At 40.1% G+C, this 26,387-nt stretch overlaps 2 protein-coding genes across 14 annotated transcripts in view; one reads left to right on the forward strand and one right to left on the reverse strand.

The window, feature by feature from the left end:
* The window catches only part of mpdz (multiple PDZ domain crumbs cell polarity complex component), a 47,198-nt gene extending 43,560 nt beyond the window's left edge, over positions 1-3,638 (reverse strand). Inside the window, 2 exon segments of the mRNA XM_077500596.1 lie at positions 1,490-1,576; positions 3,508-3,638. Coding sequence (XP_077356722.1) covers positions 1,490-1,505 — 16 coding nt within the window. The 5' untranslated portion in view covers positions 1,506-1,576; positions 3,508-3,638.
* LOC144003913 (adhesion G protein-coupled receptor L3-like) overlaps positions 1-26,387 on the forward strand; it is a 202,490-nt gene that overhangs the window by 26,958 nt on the left and 149,145 nt on the right. For all 13 annotated transcript variants that reach the window (XM_077500622.1, XM_077500620.1, XM_077500621.1 and 10 more), the window contains 2 exons: positions 7,556-7,602; positions 7,686-7,785. The gene's annotated coding sequence lies outside the window, so the exon portion shown is untranslated. The remainder of the gene's footprint in view (positions 1-7,555; positions 7,603-7,685; positions 7,786-26,387) is intronic.

The raw sequence follows: 26,387 nt of genomic DNA on the forward strand, positions 1-26,387 counted from the left end.
AATTAGCATCGATTTTAAACATCGAAGGCCAAAACATTCCAAACGAAAATTAAATGGCACTAATAAACTAGCCACTAGAGGGTGCTAGAACTGCACAAATTAAAATCAACCTGACTTTTTTTGTAACAGTTGTGTTCCTTTTAAAATATTGTGAACATGACGACAGTTTTTATATCATGATATCACGATATTGCCCTTATCGTTACATCCCTACTATTTACAGTAAAAAAAAATAGAGTAGAAGGTTGCATTTTTTTGTTATAGTTTTCAAACAAAGCTGTCAATTCTTTCAAATGAATATCAGTTTGAAATATCGGTTATCGGTCTCCTCAACTACTAATAAGCGGTATCGGTCTTGAATACAAAACAAAACAAAACATATCGGTCTCTCGCTAATTTAGAGGTGCAATGATGAATCGACATAATTGATCGTCATTGGCAACAGACCTCAGCTTGGAGTCCCCATTTAGTGGTTGGCCCGGTTGCGCGCGTTTCTTTTTTCAATAGCGGAAAAACAATCACGTTTTTGAAGGCCTTTGGCAAAAAATGGTGGAAGCACATCAAGAGGAAATGAAACAAATCTTGTGTGTGCTTGCCAGAGCCCGTGGAAGGCCCTCACCGGGGACACTGTACTGTCACGTGGACAAAAATGAAGCAATTTCAAGCGCTTGCCCACTGTGACTATCACCGAAAGGGGCGCGCGCCAGGATTTGTTATTTGAACAAAAGGCCGGCGACGGCACGTTTTCCCTCTGTGGGGGAACTACACAGGTAATCTTATTGGAAACGCATTCATTGGCCACGCTTGGGCGCGCAGACAAAAAAGGTCACGGCGAGCACGACTGCCAAAGTGAACGTTTTGATAGATGGAAGTCGACGCTTAACGGTTAGCGTCGTCGTCGTCCGCCGCCGCGCGAGCGCGTTAGGCTTCCGTTAACTCATTCACTGCCAATGACGACTATAGACGTCAAAATCCAAGCAAACAGCCAGTTTTAATTTTGAAAAAAAAGAAAAAAAGAAAAAATTTAAAATAAAAATTTTAATAAAAAAATAATTTCGTTTTAGTTCTAGTCTTCTGACTAAATTTAATTAAAGCCTTAGTCATAACTCAGTCACCTGATTGTATTTTAGTTTGAATCCAACTTTAGTCAACAAAAATAAAGAGCAATTTTAGTCGACTAAAATTGGCTTTTGGAGGCCGAGACCCAGTATGTGGTCTCAGTAAGACCAAGACCGATCACAAAAACGTCAACGCCCGTGTTGTAGGGTAACAGGAATCCGTTCTACGCACGATTGTAGCACTTAGCAATGAAATTGTTGTCATCGTTGTTATTCATAACAACAATGATTAATAACTATGAATGAAAACAATGAATAACTAAAACTTCAATTCAAATTTCTTGTCAAAATGCGCACTGGCTGTTTGCTTGGATTTTTGACGTCTATAGTCGTCATTGGCAGTGAATGAGTTAAGAACAGTATCGACTCACCCATTGTCTCAATCATTTTTACAGCTCCAGCCGAGCGAGATTTCTCCCCATTAAAAGCAATTTCACACTCGATCCGCTCGTCAAGGCCTGGAAAGCAAAATGGAATGTTAGCGGGCGAGAGTCGAGGCAAGCGTTCGTTCAGTCGTCGGCCAAAAGAGACTCCGGAATCGGTTTGTGTAGTCATTGACGGCTCTATTCGGTCTCGGTTTATGAAATACATAAGAGACACTGGCAGTAGCGCCGATGCGGTTTGGTTGGTCCTCGTCCCCTGTGGCAGACATTGAAGATTTAGTTTGTTCAGTCCGGTTTATTGCTCGTTTCCTGTCTATGAAACCGACATTGGCTGGACTTCCTGTTTATACAGTCGTTGGCCGGTCGACAGCCCTATCTCAGTTATTACATTATTTATACTTCATAAAATCGTAGTACTGTAATGGCTATGCTAATCTTCAGTGTACTATATCGGACAGTATATTCACACTTGCCAATGGACCCTCCTGGAATCTGCATCGACCACCCCAAATAATTGACGCGTCATATAGCAACTAGCTTACTATTTACTTCCACTACTAGCTGAAATTTTGCATATTAAACTTTACATCTACATTTCCCAGAGCATATTTTAGGCTGAAAGTGGAGATTTAATAACATTGCGTGACTGTAAGTGATGACAGCTTTGACAAAACAATAAAAGATGTTCGTGAGTCGTTTCTCAAGAGAAACCGCAAAGTTTTACATGATAATGTAACTGGTGTTACCACTACAGGTGTGTTGAAGATGTAAATTCAGGTGTCCCGGGATATAAATTGATTATTTAATTTAAAATTTTATCCAATATTATTAAGACTCTTGGGGGGGGGGCAATTAAGTTTAAATGTACTTGTACAGTGTTGTAAATATATTTATCAATTTGTGTCATCAACTTTTTTTTTTTTTTACATAACTTTTGAATTAATTGCTATTGGGTCTTCAAATTTGAAATATCCTTATTAAAACGTTTACCAATACATGTTTCAACCGTTAGGTAGATACAAAAAAAAAAAAAAAAAAAAAACATTTAAATGAGCACTTGAGTTCCCCAGTATTTTTTTGTATTTTTTTTGCCAAACAAAACAAATATGCCATACAGTAGCACTCGTGGCACAATGAGAATATATTCCAAACGGATGTTATTTGTATTTAATTTGAAATAAATTAACATTTTTGGGTGGAAGATTTTGAGCAAAAGAAGTCCAAAATGGTGATGTCTAAATTTAATGGAATTGATAACGTGAAAACATAAAATGCATTTGTGTGTATCTGTCTGCGAAATGTATTTAATTAAGAATTTTGGTTATTATTATTATTATTATTTTATTTTTTTATTTATTTTTTTAATGGGTGGTGATTGTTTCCAAGTTTTTGTTTACATAACTTTGGCCACCCCTTTGCCCACCCCAAGATAGTCTAGCTCCGCCTCTGTAATGATGCTATACTTTTTTCCCTTTTTTTTTTTTTTTTTTTTTTAAACTACTAACGATGTAAAACAAACCGAAATGCGCATGACAACCTACCAATAATCCATAGAGGACCGTTTACTCATTAGCTCGCTGCAGACTGAAGTCCGCAACACGTTTGATTTGTTTTCTTTGTTTTCCCCCCACAAGCAATGACCGACGCGTACTTGACTGTGTGCTAATGTGTGCGACAATCGACGTTTCCTTGGCTTGCATGTCGCATAGGAGGCAAGCAAGCAAGCCCAATCCGCTTTTCTCGACTCCTCCTCCCTCGTCCAGAGTCTCATCCGATCCGTGGCGAGAAAAGCAACAGGCTGTCGAGCAACACCACTTTGATTGGTTACCGCTGACAAAGATCAAGAAACCGAGCACAAATAACTGGACGCGATCCGAGTTAGTTCCAAGCGCACTTGAAACTCATTTCGTCACGTTTGGCGGATCGCCGCAACTCTCAAAAAAAAAAGCGAAAGCCGCATTCGGAAATGCGCATTTTTTAAGATGAGCCACTAAATATCTACTTACATGGAGCTGCGATTCCCCCCGGGGAGGTTCACCGACGCGAGCTTGTCCGTCCCGCGGCTAACGGCGCACTGACCCGGGCTGAATAAACAAAAGGGGGCGTGGCGTAACCCGATCTTGCTTGCGGTGGCGAGACAGACGCGCTCCAGAAGGGGCGGAGGGCTGAGACACTGGGGTTAAGGCCCCCCCTGGTGGCGGCCTCAGCTCCCTGCAAGGGCCGTCCTGGTAAGGCTTGACTTACGAGTTGATTGGGTTCCAAAACCCAAAACCAATCGTCTCCCAAATGATCTTTCTCCATTTGAAATCAACGGAATCCCATCAATCCGTTCCAGAAAAATAAAAAAGGGAGTTAAAAAAAATAAATAATTGTGATATGTATTGGAAGGATTAACTCATTCACTCGCCGCCATTTTCACATTTCGCAATCCCGTTCGCTCACGGCTGTTTGACTGGATTTTGACTGATTTTGCAAAGCCCACAGAATATTGTGTTCTATTGCTATAAAAGCATGGAACCTATCAAAAGAAAGTTTCAAGTCTCTTCTTTCATCAGGAAAAAAAAGTATGTTTCTATCTGTTTCCGTTTTGCAGTAATTAGCATTAGAAGAGAGCTAAGTTTCATCAGTTTTCACAAATCGATTCAAAATTCTGGCCCTGGTTGATCTCCTTTGCTCTGCTGCCACCTGCTGGCCGTTTGTGTAATAACTACCATTTCTGCAACCGTTCTTTGCAGTTGAGAGGCTGCATCAAAGCCTTCTGTATGCTCTAGCATAAAAAAAAACACCCCCAAAAAACGTATAAATACGTCTTTGGGACACTTAGAACATTAAAAAAAACGTATTTACACGTTATTGGGAGCAAATGAGTTAATAACAATAGCACTCAATAACGGTGTGCAATGACATGATTAAATAGCATTTGAAAATACGTTTTTGTCACATTGTATGAATTACAATTCTAAAGTTCCCATCTCAGCCACCCGGGGGCAGTATAAGACAAATTCATACAGGACATGCTTTTTTTTTTTTTTTTTCTCCCAATCATTTTTATTATTTTGACTATTAAAGTGACCGCACCCCCCGCCAATATTTTTCTTCTGTCCACCTTTCCTATTTTTGTATTTTTTAGCTGAATACATTTAGGTTTTTCTTGTACTATTTTGCATAGTATTGCCTTCTTAAATATGTCCCATACAAAATTAGACTGGTGCAATTTTAAGTGTGCTTATAGGAAACGATTCATGTCACGATGTGGCGAACAAATTGGAAACACGTGAGCCAATCTGCAACAAATCAAAACTTGCGTTTCAAAGCCATTAAATTCCCTCAAATGTCACACAAACCGCTGACAAAATGTCACCGCCGTCAACTTTAAAGGCAATTTGCTACACCTCCGATGATGTCGTACTTAGTATCATCGATATCAGCGAAGTGACGTCCGCCTTGCGCGCGCCGACGACTTCTTCCGTGCGAAAATCCTCCCCGGGAGAACGACTAGCAGTTAAGTGCATGAAGTCATATGATGCAATAAAGACGCGCCCCCGAGGTTTGCGAGCTCAATATGTCTACGCCGGTGATTGAATTAAAGTGGCGACGCCGGCGCGGTCGTCCGCCTCGTCTTTTGATTCATCGCCAGCAAATCAGTCAATATTCACAAAAGGCTGACGCGCAATAAAAAGCCCCCGTGACGGCGTTAGATCACCATCACTAACACTAAAAATCTCATTTGTTCCTGTGCTGCAAGGATTCCACACCACACGGTTTTTGTTAGTTGCACGAGGTATATTTACAAGCACGATCATTTTCTATTGAATTCATACAAATAAGTCTCAAACTTTGGCTTGAAAGTGGACAGAAATTTGCAATAGCTCGATTGAGCCAAGACAGCTGGCAAACGCGATCCACGTCTTTATTACATTTCAATTGGATTACTGATGATTTTGGAGTCAGCCAGCTCTCCCTAACACATCACCGGTAGTTTCAAAGCAACGTGGCTTTCTTCTTAACTGGAGCCCGTAAGAGGGAGCACATAACTTCGCTCCACTGGCTGCTTGTGAATTTTATTTTTAAGCTGGTTTTATTCCATTTTTAAATCTTTAAATATCTCACAACCCTCAACTCAACTCAACTTTTTTTCTAAATGTATAATTTATTTTATATTTCACTGTCAATTTTTTTAAACTTGTCTTAAAATCCATTTTGATTTGATTTTGATTCACTGTGATTGTTTTGAAAGTGTTTTGTAGGTGAAGTTGATTTGAGAAATATCTTGTTGAGGTATCAAATGCAACATTTAGCATTTTTATATATTTTTATTTTTTTTAACTTGTTTTTTTTATTTTCTTGTATTTGTGGAATTTTCTCAAATTATGTATTTTTTATTTTTGCCATTTTTCATTGTTTTCTTAACATTTTCTAGTAGTCTATTTTTTTGTAAAATTATTTCTATATGGCATAAAAATAATATATATATATATATATATATATATATATATATATATATAAATAAAAATAAAATGTGTCTTTTGTTGAGGTGGATGCTGCTGGCTCGTGACAGTATGGGCGTCTTTCATTCCATTTCAGTTTACGGTGGGCGCGGTGATGTAACGTCCCGTGTGGGCAGACACGACTTGCCTGGTTGTGCTGTGCCAAAAAAAAAAGAAAAAAAAAAAGAGAGAGAAAAAAAAAAAAAAAAGATTTTGGACAAAGATGCTGGAAAGACATGCTTGGGTCAATCATTTTATCACATGTACTTATTACAACTTGGAAAATGACAAGTTGACCTGTAAAATTGTGAAATATAAATTAAGTCATGAGCAGATACGGCGGTTCAGCTTTTGCAAAGCAGCATGCTTGTCTGCTTGAGGCAGCGGAACCGAAGATCCGTTATTTCACAAAAAAAACAACTTTTACGTATTATTCATCCCCTTGCAACATTACAGCTTTATTCTTTTTAGATTCCAATTTTAGCCATCAAATGATGACAATTTTAATTTCCTCACATTCCAAATGTGTTTCGTGGATCTCCACTCTATGTGAGGGATATATACTGTATATCAGAGGTATTTACGGCCCGCCGTCCATTTTTCAGTCCAGATGACACGACGTATGCTCAAAATGGCATTTGACTTAGTTCAAATCAAATAAAACAAAAATGTTTGGAGATGGTCAAAGTAAGAAGGGAGGGTATTGAAAAACAGGTGCCATTAAATGTTATTTAGTTAACTAAAATTAATGAAAAAACTCAAACTAAAAATAAAAAAATATATATATTGTTACCGAAATAAACTAAAAACGAAAATGCTTTTTAAAAAACAAAAACTAACTGAAACCACATTTTATATTTACAAAACTAACTAAAACTATAATTATAGCAAACATATCCTTTGTTTTAGTCTTTTGGTAATGAATTGAATGCATGAGCCTTTGGGGATGATTTTAAATGTGATTTTTAGTAGATTGATTTTGATATCAACCGGAATGATGACGTTTGAAAGTATGTCACACAGAAGTGACGTCATCGAGCAGCAGCCAATAGAAAAGCACCAAAAGATGACGTCGCTCCCATGCTGTTTTTTTTTTTTTTTTTAATATTGCGCACAAGTAATGCACATTAAAAAAAACAAAAAACACACATCTAATACTATTTTTTTTTTAAAGAACTAAACTAATAAAAACTAACAGAACCACCCTAATAAAAACTAGCTAAAAGGAAAAATTCCCAAACTAAAATAACCCTTCTGCCATATTACAAATAAATTGCTTTATATACTGTAGCATTTTTCTAAATAAATGATTTGTACAATTTTGAGGACCAAACACAATTTCTCTTCATAACATGATGTGGCCCTCAAATGAAAAAGTTTGCACACCCCTGCCCTGCTATATGTGCAATTGAGTCGTGCAAGAAAGCTGCTGGATGGCGCATCTCACCTTTGCTGCTAGGTGGCGCCCTCGTATATGGCGAGAGCGGCTGCACTGTGTGCGTGTGTGTGCATTTCATTTTCCTCCTCCCTCTTTCTCTTTCACTCTCTCTCTCTCTCTCTCTCTCAGTCTTCGCTGGATTCGACTCAGCTGGTGCGCACAATATGCTTGAACGTGTAAGACGGGCGGTTGTGGACAAAACGAATAAATCCAAATAAAAATCTGGATTTTTCATTATTATTATTATTGTATGAGGAAGTACGCGGGATGTAACGCGCCCCCCACCCCCACTCGAGCTGGATATCGACCTCGTTTTGGATTCCCATTCTGAGCTCGCCGCTTGCAGTCGGCAGGACGCGGTGAGTGTGACAGCAACGCGTTGCCCTTTTCTTTATCTTCTTCTCCTTGTAATTGCCATTAAGGCGGGCTGCCGGTGCGTTCAGTGGTAATCTGATATTTGCGCTTGTGGATGGTTGTGGTGGGGGTGGGGGGGGCTAATTCAGTTGTATTCCATCACTATGGTGGCTTTACGGTTCCAGGGAGGAGGAAAAAGTGAGGACCGTCTGACATCATCTGATCATCCACATGAAGTGCAAGTTGCTTATCAGGCACTCGGTTAAAAAAAAAAAAAAAAAAAAGCAAAACAAGAGAACAGCGTCTTAATGAAATGAAATGTCAACAGTGGGACGTTTGTGGAATCAAAACTGCCTTTTCTTTGAAGGGAAAAAATGGGATGAAACGTTTGTGTCGGATTTTCTGGTGTATTTTGGATGTTTGCACGCCTTCCGTTTGCAAAGTCATTTCAGATACCAGGAAAAAAAAAAAAAATGTGTATGAAAACTTATTGCCCTCACAAGTCATTGATGGTAAATGATTTATTATGACAATTAGAAATTTGCTCCATTTGTGGTCCCCCGACCCACAAATTGAGCAATATTGCGATAAGCGGCACATAAGCCATTTTGTCGACATTTCTTGAGCGGCTCCCCAGCGACACAGTTTGAGAGCACTAATACGGGTTAATGTAAAAAAAAAAAAAAATGTGCATTCATGTCACGGTGTGATGAAGGTCACAGCTTTGTGATGTGAAGGCCGTCCTCAAATTGTTTTTTAATTCTCAATAGCTCCAAAGACATTTTGAGGGCTTTTCAAAACTGCCCAAGCGAACGTACTCGATTTTATCTTACTGGTACCAAATTGGAACTTGGTATGATGAGACTGACGTGATTCAATAATTTTCACATTTAAGTTTTTTGTTGTAGCATGTGGGTGGAAAACGGCGGATATATTTGGATTTACCAGAAACGCAAAACTCCGATATGGTTTGAAAATTCAGCCCCCAGCGTCACTCGGCAACAAGAAATTTGGTAGGCGTGTCAATTAGGGATGTAACGATATCCAAACATCACGATACGATGTTATCACGATACGATAATTATCGCGATATTGTGGCCGGTGTTGGCGATCTTTCAAAAAAGATCACAATATTGTAAAAAAAAAAAAAGAGCGCTCATACTAAAAAAAAAAAAAAAAAAAAAAGCACAATATTGTGCTTTTGTACATAACAGCAATGCATATAAACCACCTACAATATCTAATAACAATATTGCTAATGCAAGCACACATTGATCGCTTCACAAGCAAATTCGGTTCCCCTTCATCTGACAATTAGCATAATTTTAAACAGAAGGCCAAAACATCCCTAACGAAAATTACATTGCACTAATAAACTAGCCACTAGAGGGTGCTAGAACTGCACAAATGGAAATCAACCTGACTTTTTTTTTTAACAGATGCGTTCCTATTAAATATTGTGAACACGACGGCGACGACATTGTGGCAGTTTTAATATGACGATATCACGATATTGCCCTTATCGTGACATCCCGAGTGTCTGTCAGGAGTAGACCCACAAAAAAAAAAAAAAAAAAAAGTCTCAAAGATCATCCTTCAGCGCCAAGTTGACTTGACTCAAAAAAAAGAAAGTCATGCCCTGAAACGCACAGGAAGTCGGCCATTTTGGTTTGAATCATTCATCTTGAGGCAATTTGGTCACTTCCAGATGACAAACCGTGGAAATCCATGACGACACTTGACGTTGTGCTCGTTAACTATTTCCAGGTGTGTTTCAAAGACCACCCAACTACAATTCAGCTCCACAAGGTCACAGCAAACATGTTTGTGTGCGACGAGGGTCCCACCCTGAACAGTTTCGTGGCACCTCCCACCCCATCTTGTATTTGATGGCCGTTCCCCGTGAGTCATCCTTTTACAGGAAAAAATACGCATTTCCAGCGCCATGCATTCGATTTTTTTTTTTCATTTTTTTTTTTTCATATTGAGAACGTTTGGTTCAAGTATTAATGCAAAAAAAAAAAAAAATCTCCAAACATGTTTGGCCCCCTTATAAACGGTTCCAAGGAGCTTGGAATTCCAGCAAACAAGTGGGTCGCCATGGCAACCACCGCAGTAAGCCTCTTTCCTGCAGGGAATGTGCAACATCCCAAGAAGCCCGTTGGCCTCGATCTTTAGCTCAAATGTCATTGTGCAAGAAAAAAAAATGAAAAATACATATATATATTTTTTTAATTACAAAAATGTGTGGCTTCTGGCATCGCTTTAAAAAAAAAAAAAAAAAAAAAAAAAAAAAAAAAAAAAAAAATCCCTCCTATTTATATCTGATCATTGGCAGCACTGGAGTGAGATGCTGGACAGGTTTACAGAGCAGGAGTCTGCCAGAAATGGCGCATGCGATCGCACTGTTTTTATTTACGGCTGCGACGTTGCAGAATGCTGATTTTCGGATGTTTGATTGAAGATGACGTTTATCAATGACAAACAAGGAGCTACAAATCCAAACCATACGAAAAATACATCAGAATCAGAATAATCTTTTTTTTATTTTTTTATTCCCGTATTCCCTCATATCAATACTCCCACAATGCATTTCACTATGCTCAATATCTTTCTTAAGTGTTCTATAATATATCGTTGTTTAGTGACTTTAGTGAGTACTATAAGAATCATGAACCATTCATTTTCAAAAAAATATGTGCGTGAGAGTTACTAAGACGCGGGTGCTGTTTATTCAAGTCTTGTTCATTTTTGCTCATTACCGCACCCTGCAGGCTGTAAACTGCAACTGATTATTGTGATATGAAATGCGGCTTTTACCTGTACGGACACGTTTGCATAAAATGGCGTGTTATTTTGGTTTGTTACACAAAAATGTGCTTATTTACATAGTACAGTTGCCATTAACTCATTCACTCCCGTCCGTTTTGACTGAAGCAACCTCGTTACGTTTTACTGGATTTCGACTGATTTTGTAAGGCCCACAGAATATTGTTACTACTATAAAAACACGGAACCTAGCAAAAGAAAGTTTAGAGTCTCTTCTTTCATCAGGAAAGGTTGCTTGTTGCAACGTGGCCCTGGTTTGATCTCTTATACTCTGCTGCCACCTGCTAGCCGTCTTTTGTAATAACTACCAATGCTTTAAGCGACCTCTTCAGGTTAGAAGCTGCATCAAAGCCTCAAACACTGCTCTAGCATTAAAAAAAAAAAGAAAAGAAAACAACCAAAAAAAAAAAAAGGTATAAATACGTCTTTGGGAGCAAATGAGTTAATACCGTAATGCCAACACATTTGTGCAAACGCTGTGGAGAGTCATCAAGCAAAGATAAGATGACAAAAAAAAAAAAAAAAAATCTCTGGAGTTGTACTAAACTTCGAAACCATTGAAATAATTTTAAAATCCAAACAAAATCAAGCTTGGTGCAGATTCTTAACTGAATTTGACCAAATCAAAGCACAAGCAGAATGCTGGATTTACATTGCCGCATCATACACTGTCGTAGGGGTGTGAATTGCCGAGTACCTGACGATTCGATTCGCATCACGATTCATAGGTCACGATTCGATTCGATGCCGATTAATCCCGGTACGAATTTACAAGTCAATTATTTATTGTGATTTTTTTTTTTTTTTTTAAATTCAAATGTAGAAAATACTAATCAAACTTGTACAGTGTAAGATTTGTATGAAAAATTATTATTTATTGATCTGAAACTTCAGTCTTATACAGGTTGTAATCGGTTTCATGTTTGAACAGCATTGAAATCAAATATGAAGGCTTAATGTTCCATTCATATAACATTATTTCATGCTTAATTAAGGTGAACCCCAAGAACTTTTGATGAATATTTTCTATCAAAAATGGATGTTTAAAAATCAATTCGGCCGCCTATTGAATCGATTCGAGAATTGCGCAATGTAATATCGCGATATATTGCCGAATCAATGGTTTTTTTTTTCATGACGACCATGAGCGGTATTGAAGGACCTCTTTGACTTGCTGAACATTTCGTACGCAGTCCAATGAAACTGCCGGTTGACCATCAAATCAGCTTTTGAGCTGCTAATTAAATATCCGTTGTTGCGTCCCCGCGAGTCGCTCGGTCACGTTCGCAACCGAGTCGGTCAATGTGCTGTCATTCAGCCCCCCCCCAAAAAAAACAAAACATCACAAGCCGCCGTTTTTAAATCATCTGCGCGTCACCCTTCGACACTTTGTGAAGTTGTCTCCAAGTGGAGTCCAAACACTTAAGTCATGCTCAAACATCATCGAAAGTGATAACTATTGCTGTTATTGATGATATGATCGGGGAGGGTTCTGGACCCCCAAAAAATGTCAGCGTAGCATTTAACGGTGTCGGTAGCGTTCGAAGGTATCCAAAAGCGATCAAACTGACAAAGGCGCCTTCCATCAACCTCTTTATGAGCCTATAAAAGTCTGATATATTTGTCCACATGCGTTTCCCGCACGTTTTTTTTGGCAATATTGCTGACCTTTTCTCTTTTGTATTGCCAACCTCTGACCAAGGAGGCGAAATGAAACAAAGATGCAATGCTTCTCTTGCGACTGGAGCTGGAAAGGGAAGTTAATTTATGGCCTGTTTGGGAGGCGGGTTCGGGCTTGAATGCAAAATAAGACGCTGCACCTGCAGCTGCATACAAATGAATGGCAACGGCGGTTCGTATTTATGCCCCTCCCCCCCCCCCTCTCCGAAACCATCGGGACCTCCTGATCTGACCACTAATTTCCCGGCAACGGGAGACGAAGACGGGCCTGCTGTTATTTGCACGTATCAGGCGCAGGATTGCTCGCAACGCGGTCGGCAAATTAGGGACATGACAAACGTCGTTTCATCGCATTAGCGAGATTGCGAAAGCCAAAATCATTTTTTCCCTGTGCCTGTTCAACACCACAGTTCAAGACTGGGATTGGATTTGAAAATGCTCTCAAAGTTTACAGTGTACCAACTGGTTAGTCATTAACTCATTTACTCCCAATAACTTATAAATACGTTTTTTTTTTTTTTTTTTTTTTAATATTCTAAGTGTCCCAAAGACGTATTTATTAGGGGTGTGCTCAAAAAATGGATACGGCAATATATCGTTGCGGGCCTCATTACAATGCACGTATCGATACACAGGTGTCAGAATCGATATTGCTCGTTAACTTTAAATTAGCAGTTAACTTTTGCCTTTGCAGCTTGCGTTGTACCTAAAAAATAAAAACCTGCAGCGTCTTTGAAGTTAATTTGCCTTCAATTAATGCTAAAAATTGCTCACCAGTGATTGGACGACACTGTGTCATGCTTAGAAAAATTAAAGCAGAGGAAGAATATCAACATTTATTTACTTATAAACTTAACATTGCACATGTCTTAAAATACCAATTTTCCGATATTTTGTTTAAAAAATGAAATAGAATGTGTTACATGAGAAAAAAATGCCCCAAATATTTCAAAATAAGCACATTTTAGAGCTGTAATTTTAATACTTTGATATTTCTACTCATTTCGGCTCATGCATATTAATACATTTTCCCGGTGTGTCTGTGAAAGCTGCTCCTTGCTCTGCAGTGCGTTTTTAAATTTTTTTAATTTTATATTTCGACCAGGCAAGCCACTTGGTGGTAAACCAGAAGAGCTACTAACAAAACATTTTTTGTCATCCAGCATAATAAACATATCCTTTAGGTATACATATGACTGTTATTATAAAATGCAATTAAATGAATATGAAATATCGGGATACGTATCGCCTTGAAGGTCAAGTATTGGGATACATATGTATCGCGATAGGTATCGTATCGTGACCCCTGTATCGTGATACGTATCGTATCGCTTTTATAAAAATACAAGTAAATGAATGTGAAATATCGGAATACATATCGCCTTGAAGGTCAAGTATTGGGAAACAAATGTATCGCGATACGTATCGAATCGTGACGCCTGCATCGTGATACGTATCGTATCGTTTTTATAAAAATACAAGTAAATGAATGTGAAATATCGGGAAATGTATCGCGATACGTATCGAATCAGTCGCCTGTATCTTGATACGTATCGTATTGTTTTTTATAAAAATACAAGTAAATGAATGTGAAATATCGGGAAATGTATCGCGATACGTATCGCATCAGTCGCCTGTATCGTGATACGTATCGTATTGTTTTTTTAAAATAAAAATACAAGTAAATGAATGTGAAATATCGGGAAATGTATCGCGATACGTATCGAATCAGTCGCCTGTATCGTGATACGTATCGTATCGTGAGGTTGCCCTACACCACATACTGTCAAAACACGCTCGAAATTTCCGCGCCTGCCCGTCCGAAACGTTTTCACCCTTTTGCCACAATATGTGTACGATGATGACTTTCTTCCTGGATGCTATAAAAACATTCCAATTGATTGTACATCCCACTGAACGTCCCTTAAATGGAAATAGTGTTCTCCCATTCATACTTGAGAAGATTTACCGAATGCAGGAGTGCCTCAGCGGGCGGGTAATTAAAAGGTTTTCATGCAGGTGGATAACGCCACAATGGCGCTTGTATTACGTGCGGCCCCTTTTCTTCTTCGGGCTTTAATTAAACCGAGGTACATTTGAAATGCATTAAAGGACGACGCATTCGGCGAGTTTATCAGAATCTGATTCCACTTGTAGCTTCCGAATGAATTGCGGCGCTTTTGACTTGGAGCAAATTGATTCTACTAATCAATAGCCTCAGATTGGATTTAGGTGCGTGTGTGCGTGTGAGGTGCGGTTCTTGCACGGCGTTTTTCGTCGAGGGAAGAACAAAAAGCGCGTTTCAAGCAGCCCGCTGATTCTGGTCGCGCGTTCTCGACCGAGCTGTTGGGATGTCTCGGTGACAAATAAACATCCCCCCCCTGCCAGCCCTTTGTCACCCCCGGAGTGGCGACGGCGGCATTGATGCGCTGCCCCAGCGGAGCAAAGCCGCTTTTTAAAGGACTGCACATTTTCGCCTCACCTTGGAACTAATTGACTGCCCGGGAGCCGGCGTTTTGAAAAACGCTGACGTCTTTTGTTTGTTCGCACGCGCCGTCCCGTAGACGGAGATTGTTCGGCGTGTTTTACAGCCGGCTGTCGGGCCTCGCGCGGGGGGGGTCGGGGGGGGTGGCGGTCGCCGGGATGCGAAATGTTGGGGGCACAAACTGTCATGAAAGGAAAACTAGTAGTAGTATGACAGCAATCTGGGCGGGACCAATATAATATTTGTTTGAACTGTAAACATGCCACAAGCTGTGATCCCAAAACACTTTAATACTAGAAGTGTAAAAAAAAAATAAAAATCGATTCGGCAATATATCGCGATACTACAGCACGCAATTCTCGAATCGATTCAATAGGCAGCCGAATCGATTTTTTTAACGTCCATTTTTGATGGAAAAATATTCAACAAAACGTCTAACTTTCACACCTTAACTCATTTACTCCCAAATAAATACTTTTTTTTTTAATGTTCTAAGTGTCCCAAAGACGTATCTATATGTTTTTTTGCTTTTTTGTTACGCTAGAGCATACGGAAGGCTTTGATGCAGCCTCTCAACTGCAAAGAACGGTTGCAGAAATGGCAGTTATTACACAAATGGCCAGCAGGTGGCAGCAGAGCAAAGGAGATCAACCAGGGCAACGTAAAAAAAAAAAAAGCTAAATTACTTAGAATTTTAAATAGATTTGTGAAAACTGATGAAACTTTGCTCTCTTCTAATGCTAATTGCTGCAAAACGGAAACAGATAGAAACATACTTTTTTCCCTGATGAAAGAAGAGACTTTAATCTTTCTTTTGGTAGGTTCCATGTTTTTATAGCAATAGAACACAATATTCTGTGGGCCTTGCAAAATCAGTCAAAATCCAGTAAAACAGCCGCGAGCGAACGGGATTGCGAAATGTGAAAATGGCGGCGAGTGAATGAGTTAAGCATGGAAGAATGTTATATTAATGGAACATTAAGCCTTAATAATTTATTTCAATGCTGTTCTAACATAAAAAATGCTACAACCTGTTTGTTAAATACAGCAGCTCACAGTTATAAAACTGAAGTTTCAGGTCAATAAATAAATACATTTTCATGGTATTTTCTAAATTTGACTTAAAAAAAATAAAAAAAATCGCAACAATCGATGTGTAAATTCATATCGGGATTAATCGCAATCGAATCGAATCGTGATCCGGATCGAATCGTCAGGTACTCGGCAATTCGCACCCTTATTTAATACCATTTTAAACTAGTCTTACAACATTAGCCTGAAATATGAACACTTCCTCGAGACCAATTCCTGTTTAGACAGGACTTTGGCGCCATCTTGTGGCACCCGGGAACACAAATGGATGAATTTACACCAAGCTGGCGAGAGAAGCGGACTTTTTATGGCATGTACGGAATGTTAGATAGCTTCGTTACAAAGCTATTTTTGTTTTAAGCTTGCTTGTTTTAACAATTTATTTATTTTTTTTATAGCCCGTATCATATCCACCCTCCAAAGGAAATAATTGCGTCACAACCTTTCGTGGTAAAACGCATCACACCAAAAAAAGCTGAGAAAAAAAAATCGTCACTTTGTGTCCGCTTCTCCACCCGTTTAAAAAATTATAGCGAGCTTAGGAGGGCCTCTGAGGTCCAAACAGTAAATTTTTTATGATTTGTTTTGGCTCACTTCAGCATTACCGGACACCAGGGAACGTACGGAGGTCCTAAAGCGACACACGACATTGAATTCCTATTATGAATATCAGCGTTTCAGTTCATGGTCACTCCTAATATTGTGTAAAATTGACTCATCTCAGCGGTTGCGCTCGCAGAACCGTTCGGGCGCTTGCCAGCGTGTCCTATGATGTAATATGCCACTGGCGAGCGCGGGATTCCTTAAGCTCGTCGCCGCAAGACTGTAATCAGTCATGATGTGAAAACGCAGCCCCGCGAGTGCCGCTGCGGCTCATTCGGCCGAATAATAAGCGGCGCACGCCACGGCACAGGTAGCGGGAGAAGCTCCGCCGCCGGCGTTTCCCCAACGCGGCGACGTCAACTCATTTTCTTTGCAAAGCAGGGGATTGAGTATTTTGGACCTTCTTCAAAGTCCCGGTTAGCATAAAATGCACCTTGAAGTTGGATGGAATTCTCAACAATATCACGATTATTGCTGGTTGTTTCGATCTCGGGTCTTGGTTTGGTAACTCATCGTAATAAGGGACAAATCGTGTAACGTGTCCGTATATTCAGTTTTTGGCATTCCGAAGTTGATCAGCGGATTTAACCTTCTCGTGCCGCAGCAGGGCAACTGGCTAGGGATGCACGATAATGCTATTTTCAACCGATACCGATAAAGCAATCGTTTAGAAAGTGCCGATGTCGATAACCGATAAGTAAGCCGATGATTGTTTGCAAAATGAACTTGAATATAAATATACTCTCAATTCTTACTAATAAGTCTTAACATGTACAAATACATTGAAACATTGTGTAAACTTCACGCAATGTTTCAAAGTATGTAAAGCACCATGAAGCTGAATTTTATTGATTTGAGCCACAACAAATGGACCAATGTGGCATGTCTATTATTATTATTATTGCCCAATTTCTTTATCTAGTTTATCTGTATGAAAACAAATTGGTCGCTAATTGCCCATAATTTTTGTACAATTTCTCTATTATCTGGTTTATCTTTATGACGTCAAATTGTTTGATAATTGCCAATAATTCTCGGCAAATTTCTTCATTATCTGTTCATCTGTATGACGTCAAATTGGTTGATAATTGCCAATAATTTTCGGCAAATTTCTTTATCTGTTTATCTGCATGATGTCAAATTGGTTGATAATTGCCGATAATTATCGCCAAATTTCTTTATCTGTTTATCTGCATAATGTCAAATTGGTTGATAATTGCCGATAATTATCGCCAAATTTCTTTATTATCTGTTTATCTGTATGACGTCAAATTGGTTGATAATTGCCGATAATTATCGCCAAATTTCTTTATCTGTTTATCTGTATGATGTCAAATTGGTTGATAATTGCCAATAATTTTCGGCAAATTTCTTTATCTGTTTATCTGCATGATGTCAAATTGGTTGATAATTGCCGATAATTATCGCCAAATTTCTTTATCTGTTTATCTGCATAATGTCAAATTGGTTGATAATTGCCGATAATTATCGCCAAATTTCTTTATTATCTGTTTATCTGTATGACGTCAAATTGTTTGATAATTGCCGATAATTATCGCCCAATTTCTTTATCTGTTTATCTGTATGATGTCAAATTGTTTGATAATTGCCGATAATTATCGCCAAATTTCTTTATCTGTTTATCTGTATGATGTCAAATTGTTTGATAATTGCCGATAATTTTCGGCAAATTTCTTTATCTGTTTATCTGTATGATGTCAAATTGTTTGATAATTGCCGATAATTATCGCCAAATTTCTTTATCTGTTTATCTGTATGATGTCAAATTGTTTGATAATTGCCGATAATTATCGCCAAATTTCTTTATCTGTTTATCTGTATGATGTCAAATTGTTTGATAATTGCCGATAATTATTGCCAAATTTCTTTATCTGTTTATCTGTATGACGTCAAATTGGTTGATATTTGCCGATTAATTATCGCCAAATTTCTCTATTATCTGGTTTATCTGTATGACACCAAATCGGTCGATAATTACCGATAATTATCGGCCACCGATATTATCGTGCATCCCTACTACTGGCTATCTAATACGGACGACCCGCACCGATCCCCAACCCCTCCGCAGTCCTTCGCCTTCAGTGTTTGTGGGTTAGCGTAAGTGCTTCGGGTTTGTGGGTTTACGGTTGACGGTTTGTGTTCGAGTCGATCCAGGTCGAAGATGGCGACCGTTCTTCAATTCTTTCTCCAAGTCCAGGCGCTGTCTGGTGTCACCTACGGGCACGTCGTATCTATCCGTTGTCCACGTACGCCGATTGTACGTGATTGAGACCAAGTCGTAGTAAAGTACGCTTCAACAGTCGTGTTTTAGAACTCATAACTTGCTATCACGTGCTCGTGCTTCTGGCACTCGTCCACTGCTGCATATCTAACTTGTGATATATTCATTCTTGTGTGGGATGTCCCCCGTGACTCCCCCTTTTCCATCTGCGCTCATGGACTTTCGAAGGCTTGCAAACGGCAACACGTTTGACGGCTTGAGCTGTGGGAGCGATATCGTACGGCGTCCATTCATCACTGGGGAGATTAGAATGACAAATGGTCAGATTTGACTCGTCCGATCGCCCCATTTTCCATCTTCGGCCGGCGCCCCTTTTCCTACTCCTTCCAAAGCCGTGATATAAACGTATATCGTTTTTACGATTCTCAGAAGCGGCGATATAAACGTTATTTGTTCGCCGACTGCCGTGCCGTAATTAGCTCGCTATTGTATGCGAGGCGACGATTGATAGGGGGATTCATCTCATCAAAATGTTAAGCTTTTATAATCTTCCCATGGACCCCTTTTACCCTCTCATACATAATAAATGTTGTTAAAAGTCAGCCCGTCGGAGAGCAAACAGTCGTCGGCTTCTGCATTGACTTGCCGTGCATGCCAAACAACGATGAATGGGTCAAGTAGGTCAACTCTTTATGGAATTTCTGCCCGTAATGATTAATAAGGTTCGTGTAGTTCTGGCCAGTTGGAATGCTCGAGTCATCTGTAACCTCCATTGTTGCGTTTTCTTTGAATTCCCAGCGCAGAACGGGCCCTCCTAACGAACAGCCCGTCATTGATTGGCAAAGACAACAAGGATTGCTTTGTTCCTTTTTAGTCCTTATCTATTCAGGCGTTTCCTGAATTGTCTCCCAGGCGCCACTTCTGGCAACTCGGCACCAGCGGTCCATTTAGCCAAGGTGTCGCTAATGAGCGCCGCAAAAAGGCCAGGCTCTTGTAATCTTGTTTATGTTTTGGGGCTGGCGCAGCGAGCCAGCTTTGTGTCGGAGCGCAGCTGGAGAGCCCCTTTTTTTCCCCCGCAATTGCGGCGTAGCAGAAATAATTGGTCCTGCGGCTCGGATCCAGCGGTGACACGCAGATAATTTTGCTAATTTATGCCTCTCGGTTTCGTGTTATCATTGCTGAAAGTTGTGTAAAATGCTAACGAGCACGTGTTGCTTTTGACGGATTGTTTATTTCTGATGCGTCTCTTTGCATTGCGTCTAATTAGTTTGCGGCCGTACGGTGTATAAACCGAGCCAATATTCAGTGCTGGAACATCTGCATACGTGATGTCATAACAATCCCCAGAGAGCCCTGCTCTCGGAAGACGCGTTTAATTATATCGGCGGGATGAAATTGAGCAGGAATGAAGCGATTTTTGCGCATGGATTTTCGCCCCTTCGCGTCTGCGGATGCACTGCAAGCAGGCAGGGAGAGACGATTGCAACCTTCTCTATCGCTGCACTGCAGGCAAACGGGGAGGAGGGCTCCGAGGGGGCTCCGCGCTCTGACTCCCGCCCCCTAAAGGGGGGGGACAGCATGTGCGTCAAACCTCGCTCACAACCAATTAGGAAATGCCGTTGAAATGAAAAGGAATCGGGCAGACCTGGACAGGGGCTACGCAAACAAATCGCCTTGAGACGATTATTTATTTTTTTTTTTCAATCTGTTCCTGACAAATCTTTGGCTTTGTTCCTGTAACGATGATGACAAGGTGTGACAAAGCTTCTGGGCCATGCCACCGTACGGGGTTGGGTTATGTTTAGACTGAGGTTAGTTAGTAAAGGTTAGGTCAAATTTTCTTTGGTGTTCCTTCTCTCTCGGAGTTCTTCAGTCCTCAACTCTTTTACCGCCACACGTTATCATTCACGTCAAACTTGAAAACGTTGTATTTCACCAGATTTCGTCATCTTTCATTGTTGTAATTTGATCCACGGGCAGCCCATTGAAGAGATACAATGCTGCCATCTGCTGGCCATAGTTAGTGAGTGTTTTTGATTCCACAACCCATTGACCAGGCACCACTGCACTTAGATGTTGCAGTGCCCATTGATTAAAAAAAATAAAATAAAAATACAAAAAAATGTAGTTGACGTCATTTAACGTTTATGGCGGCATACATTGGGATTTTATTCATCGTGATTAAACGTTTTTGGCAGTCAAAGAGTTAACAAGGAAGTTATTGGTTATGGTTGCTTGGGCTTCCACTCACGCAGTAATTCCATAACAAGGGGGTTTAGATTCTTGGCTACGGCGGTGTCAAGTTGCCGTTGTGGCAAAAAGGCCTGTTCATTGTCAAGGATGTCTCCTCGCCACCGCGATAGCACGAGCCGTTGCTCGGGGAACAGACGCCAGCGTGGCTTTTGTTTGTTTGTTTGTTTGTTTGTTTTCCGACGACACGTCCGCCTGTTTTTCTCGAGAGCTTCCCCTGACCGCCAGCCCCGCGCAGTCACACCGGCAGATGCGCCAGTTCGTCGCGCAGAAGAAAGCCCACTCCGGTGGCCATCTGCCTCGCAGCGTCTGTTAACGCGTTTGCGACAATTCGTTTTCGCATGCAACTTTGATGGAACGCGAAATATGCCGAACTCATCGCGTGACCCCCGAAACCTCATTCCGAAACCTCATTTGTGACGAGGTTGGAGAGAGCAGGAAATATGCTGACTAATATGTCCTAAACTGTGGGGTCCTGTGATGGTAATCCTAAATAGATTCTGGTGAAATTTGTTTCCTGATCCCAAGAAGACCAAAGCAACACGCTGACCGTAACAGGTTTAAATGTTTCAAGAAACGTTCCTGCAGTTCAAGTAAGCTAGCTTTATGCTACAGTCAATCTTATAACGTTAGCCATTAGAATTTGTTTGTGTTATTTTAACACTGGAGTTGGGTTTAGTGTCAAGGTTAGGAATAGTACTTCTGTGTCCGGAGTTTGTGGAGAAGGTTGAGTTGTGTTTGGGGGTTGGATTAGGTTCAAGACTGGGATTGGATTTGAAAAAGCTCTCAAAGTTTACAGTGTACCAACTGGTTAGTCATTAACTCATTTACTCCCAATAAATGAAATATAGTGTCCCAAAGACGTATTTATACGTTTTTCTTGTTTTGTTTTGTTTTAATGCTAGAGCACAGAGAAGGCTTTGATGCAGCCTCTCAACTGCAAAGAACGGCTGCAGAAATGGTAGTTATTACACAAACGGCCAGCAGGTGGCAGCAGAGCAAAGGAGATCAACCAGAGCCATGTAGAAAAAAGCTCAATTACTGACAATTTTTAATAGATTTGTGAAAACTGATGAAACTTAGCTCTCTTCTAATGCTAATTGCTGCAAAACGGAAACCGGTAGAAACATACTTCTTTTTCCTGATGAAAGAAGAGACTTTAATCTTTCTTTTGGTAGGTTCCATGCTTTTATAGCAATAGAAGACAATATTCTGTGGGCCTTGCAAAATCAGTCCAAATCCAGCAAAACAGCAAACGGGAGCGAACGGGATTGCGAAATGTGAAAATGGCGGCGAGTGAATGAGTTAATAATGATGGTTTCAAAATTCTAAGGCTTGAAAGGTTCAAGAACGAGTCGGCTACTTTCAGTTAACCACTGTAACTCACTTGGTCCATCAGTTCTCGTCCTACATTTGTGCCTTTTTTAGACTCTGTATCTCGAAAACCGTTGCCCTCCAGGTTGTCGCTATCCAGATTTCGAAAAAACTTGGTGTTTGGCTTCGTGTTTTCTTTAAACAGAACATGATTTCGCCTACTTACCTGAAAGCAGATGCTGTCAAAACGGTGCCTTCGCACGCAGACTTCCCGCGGTCCGGCCATGTCGATCATTCCTCGCCACGGCTCCGACTTCTCCTCGGGGCTGCGTGTTTAATATGAATCTACAAATATGATTTAGTGGACAGATAGCCTTGGGGCTCGGAGGTTTTTAATGGAGGGTGCGGTGCGCTCTGGTGTGTAGTGTAAGGTAGACGGCATATGTAGGTGAAGGTTATCGCTGATGCAGTACATGTGCAAACGGGCATCGTGGTTTGAGGGTTCGCTTAGAGTCCAGCCAGCGACATCATTAAGCACTTCCATCCACAATGCATGTATAATTAATTTGGGTCTTGCCACAATTGCTTATTTCGTTGCAACAAAGACGTCGGTGCTGTATTGTTCTCTGATACATGAACTGCCTTGCTCGATCCATGTCTGAAAGGAAGCCTCCGTTTTCTTCATGGCGGCAATATTTGTGTTTTAAACGCTTTCTCGGTAGGTTATACTTCCACACTAAAGCCACTTCGTCAGACTTTATCTTGGAAATTATTTGTCGTGAGCGTGTGTTATAGCGCCTGGTTAGATTTTGGTTTGAAGTAGTTTCGAGGTTTTGTTTTAGGGTTATGCTTTGAGGCTTAGATTTTGGGTGATGGATTAGGAAATGGGTGAGGTAATTTGTCAGTGATTAGGGTATTGGAGTACCGTATTTTTCGGATTATAAATCATAGTTTTTTTTTTCATAGTTTGGCCGGGGGTGCGACTTCTACTCTGGTGCGACTTATGTGTGAAATGAACACATTATTATATCATTTCACATGTTATTTTCACACTAAACCGCAAGAGGGCGCTCTCGGCCTGTGTTGATAAGTTCAACATTGCATCGTCTACCTCCCGAGTTGGGGGAGTTGTTTAAAAATGACACGGAGGATGAAGATTTCATTGGATTTAGTGATTTGGAGTGAAACTGCTAGTTTGGTAAACTTGTTAGCATGTTCTTTATGCTAAGAGTTATATGAATAACTTGTAGTGATGGGAACATAATTCACCCACGGAACGTTGGGACGAAGGGAAGGGAGAGTTCCGGGTGGGAAGGTTTTGTTATGTGCAAAAGGGGAGTTAGCCTGTTAGCTTCTAGCTGAGTGACTTGCCAAAAATGCGACTTATACTCCAGTGCGACTTATATTTGTTTTTCCCTTCTTAATTATGCATTTTTTTGGCTGGTTCGATTTATAATCCGGAGCGACGTATAATCCGAAAAATACGGTAGGTTAGTTTTTGGATTAGTTTTAGGTTTGGGAGTTGGATTCAGTTTTGGGTCAGGGATGGTCATTGCCTTTGTAACTTGTTGGTTTCTCTCTCTCTCTCTCTTTTTTTTTTTTTTTTAAGTTGTTAAAGTGTGACCTAAGTCCAATAAAATTGGGACATTTTCATCATATTCCTACTTTGTTCCTCTACAATTGCAACTTCTTTTGGCAAGTAGTCATTTTCCTTCTGTTAGCGTGTTTGCATGAATGGAGATACTGGTTTTCTTTACACATCACCCCGATGGTGTCGATTTGAGGAAAGCGTTTGTCTTCTTTGAGTGGGTAACTCAAAAAACCCCCCACGAGGTAGAAAATCTGCAATTGATTTAAGGTCAGGCTCGAGTTACGAGTCGTTTACTTCTGAATCGTGTTTTCCGCTTATGAGCGTGTGCGTGCCGCTCCCGTCTCATGTGCCCAACCTGGCAAATATGCAACTTGACCCCCCGGCAAATTCTAAGGCACACGAAATGCAACTTTGGTGAGTCTTTCATACCGGCGTGCGTTTCAAATAAAGCTTGTGTGCATGCGTGTTTATTTGGCTTTACCCGAGTGCGCGTGTGCTGGAGTGCATTGGTTCAATAAGCATGTGTGTCGCGGGTGGGTGGGGTGGACGGGGGGGTCCGAGGCGCCAAGGACGTGGCATGACAGGTGTGTGCGGAGGGCCACAGAGGTCCTCCAATTTTTGAACGGGCAAAAGCACAATGCGGCTATTCAGGCACAGAAGGAGACAACCGAGATGGCGCAGGACCTCCGTGAGGAGGAGGGAGGGGGAGAAGGTCGGGGGGGGGGGGGGGGGGGGGAGTTCACTGTCCCAAAGAAATGTCCAAATTTTGTCAATTTTATTTTTATTTTTTAATGAAGTATTAATTTTGCCAGATGAAAGTCTTTTACCAGAATTAATTAGTAGCGTTGAGAAGTTTAAATTTTACTAGAAAATTGCATAATTAAATTGTGATAATAAATATTATTTTTGCAAGATAAAAGTATACTTTTACCAGAATTAACTTGTGACTAAATACGAATAAAGCTATATTTGTAAAGAATGAAGCCGTAGTTTTTACGAGAATTAAAATGTGGCTCAACAAAAATGATGTTGTGACTTTACAAGAATGTCGTAGTGATATTGCATTTATTTTATTTTTTTAATTTGACTAGAAGCCACATTATATGAAAACAAAGCGAGAAGAACGTCATTCTTTTCTCAGAATGAAGTCGTGACCTTTGCAAGAATGCAGTCAGGGTTTTACAAGTGGAAAGTTGTGGCTTTACAAGTTTTTATTTATTTTAAATATGTTTTACCGGAAGGCACATCTTTACGTGAATAAAGTGAGATGACATCATTCTTTTCTCTGAATGGAGTCGTAACCATTAAAAGAATGAAGTTGTGTCTTGACAAGAATGAAGTTATGGCATTACAATTAAAAAAAAAGAAATATTAGAAGTCACATCTATGCGAATGAAGTGAGTTGAAAGTCATTCTTTTCTCAGAACGAAGTCGTAACTTGTAAACTTTACACGATTTTACAAGAATGAAGTTGTGGTGTTGCATTCTTTTTTTTGTATTAGAAGTGGCAGTTTTTCTTTCTTTCTTTTTTTTTTTTGAGAATAAAGCCACAATTGCAGTCTTAATGTTCATATTTAGGTGTAGCTCGACAAGCAATTGTCATTTTATTAGCAAAAAGTCATAACTTCAAGAGTATAAATATTAATTATACGAGATTTGTGACTTTATGTGAATAAATTCATGCTTGTATAAAATTAAATGACGTCATGGCTGTAAGTGCGATCCCTAAACTGATGTTGCTTAATATACCGTCTCACGTCATATATTCACCACAGACATGTTAAAGGTCCGACTTAATTTTGGGTGGGATTGCAACATTTTTCTCGCATTATGCTGCATCCTCGTAAAGCTCTGACTTTTTTTTTTTTTTTTCTTGTCAAATTCCGACTTTGTACCCATGAAATGACAACTTTGTTCTCCTCCTATGACTTAATTGCCGAAGTATTTTATTGTGTGCCGAGTGATAACAAGTCTATCTGTTTTCTGACATTTCGCTGGCTTAGTCTTAAAAGTCTTTGCTTCCAGACTTTATTTGCTCTTAATCACTTTGTGAGGGTGTGTGCATGCGTGTGCGTGATTCCACGTGTAGAGATGCGAGCACTTTTTTTTTTTTTTTTTTTTCCTAATCCCCGTCTCGCAGCACTCATGTGGAGCGCGTCCTCCCTCGTCTGGGCCCGTATCTCGGCGGCCTTGACCGCCGACCCTCCACTTTTTTTTTTTTTTTTTTTTCTTTTTTTTTAAGAGCTCAGAATTGTTCATTCGGTAGTCTTACCGATTCAACGTCTTGTCATCATTGCTCTTTTTGGTTTTTTTTGTTTTTTTTTTTGTGTGTATGTGTGCGTGCGTTTGCGTGCGTTTGCGTGCGTTTGCGTGCGTGCGTGCGTGCAAATACGTATAAATTTATACTCATTCATTCACCTAAAACCTTATAAATATCCCATTACCCTTCGCCTTAACCAGGTACTTCAGAATCTTGCCAGAGTCGTGAGATTTAAATGGTCAGGAGACCAGAGAAAAGGTC

Source organism: Festucalex cinctus, chromosome 16 (genome assembly GCF_051991245.1).
Source record: "Festucalex cinctus isolate MCC-2025b chromosome 16, RoL_Fcin_1.0, whole genome shotgun sequence".
Classification (NCBI taxonomy): domain Eukaryota; kingdom Metazoa; phylum Chordata; class Actinopteri; order Syngnathiformes; family Syngnathidae; genus Festucalex; species Festucalex cinctus.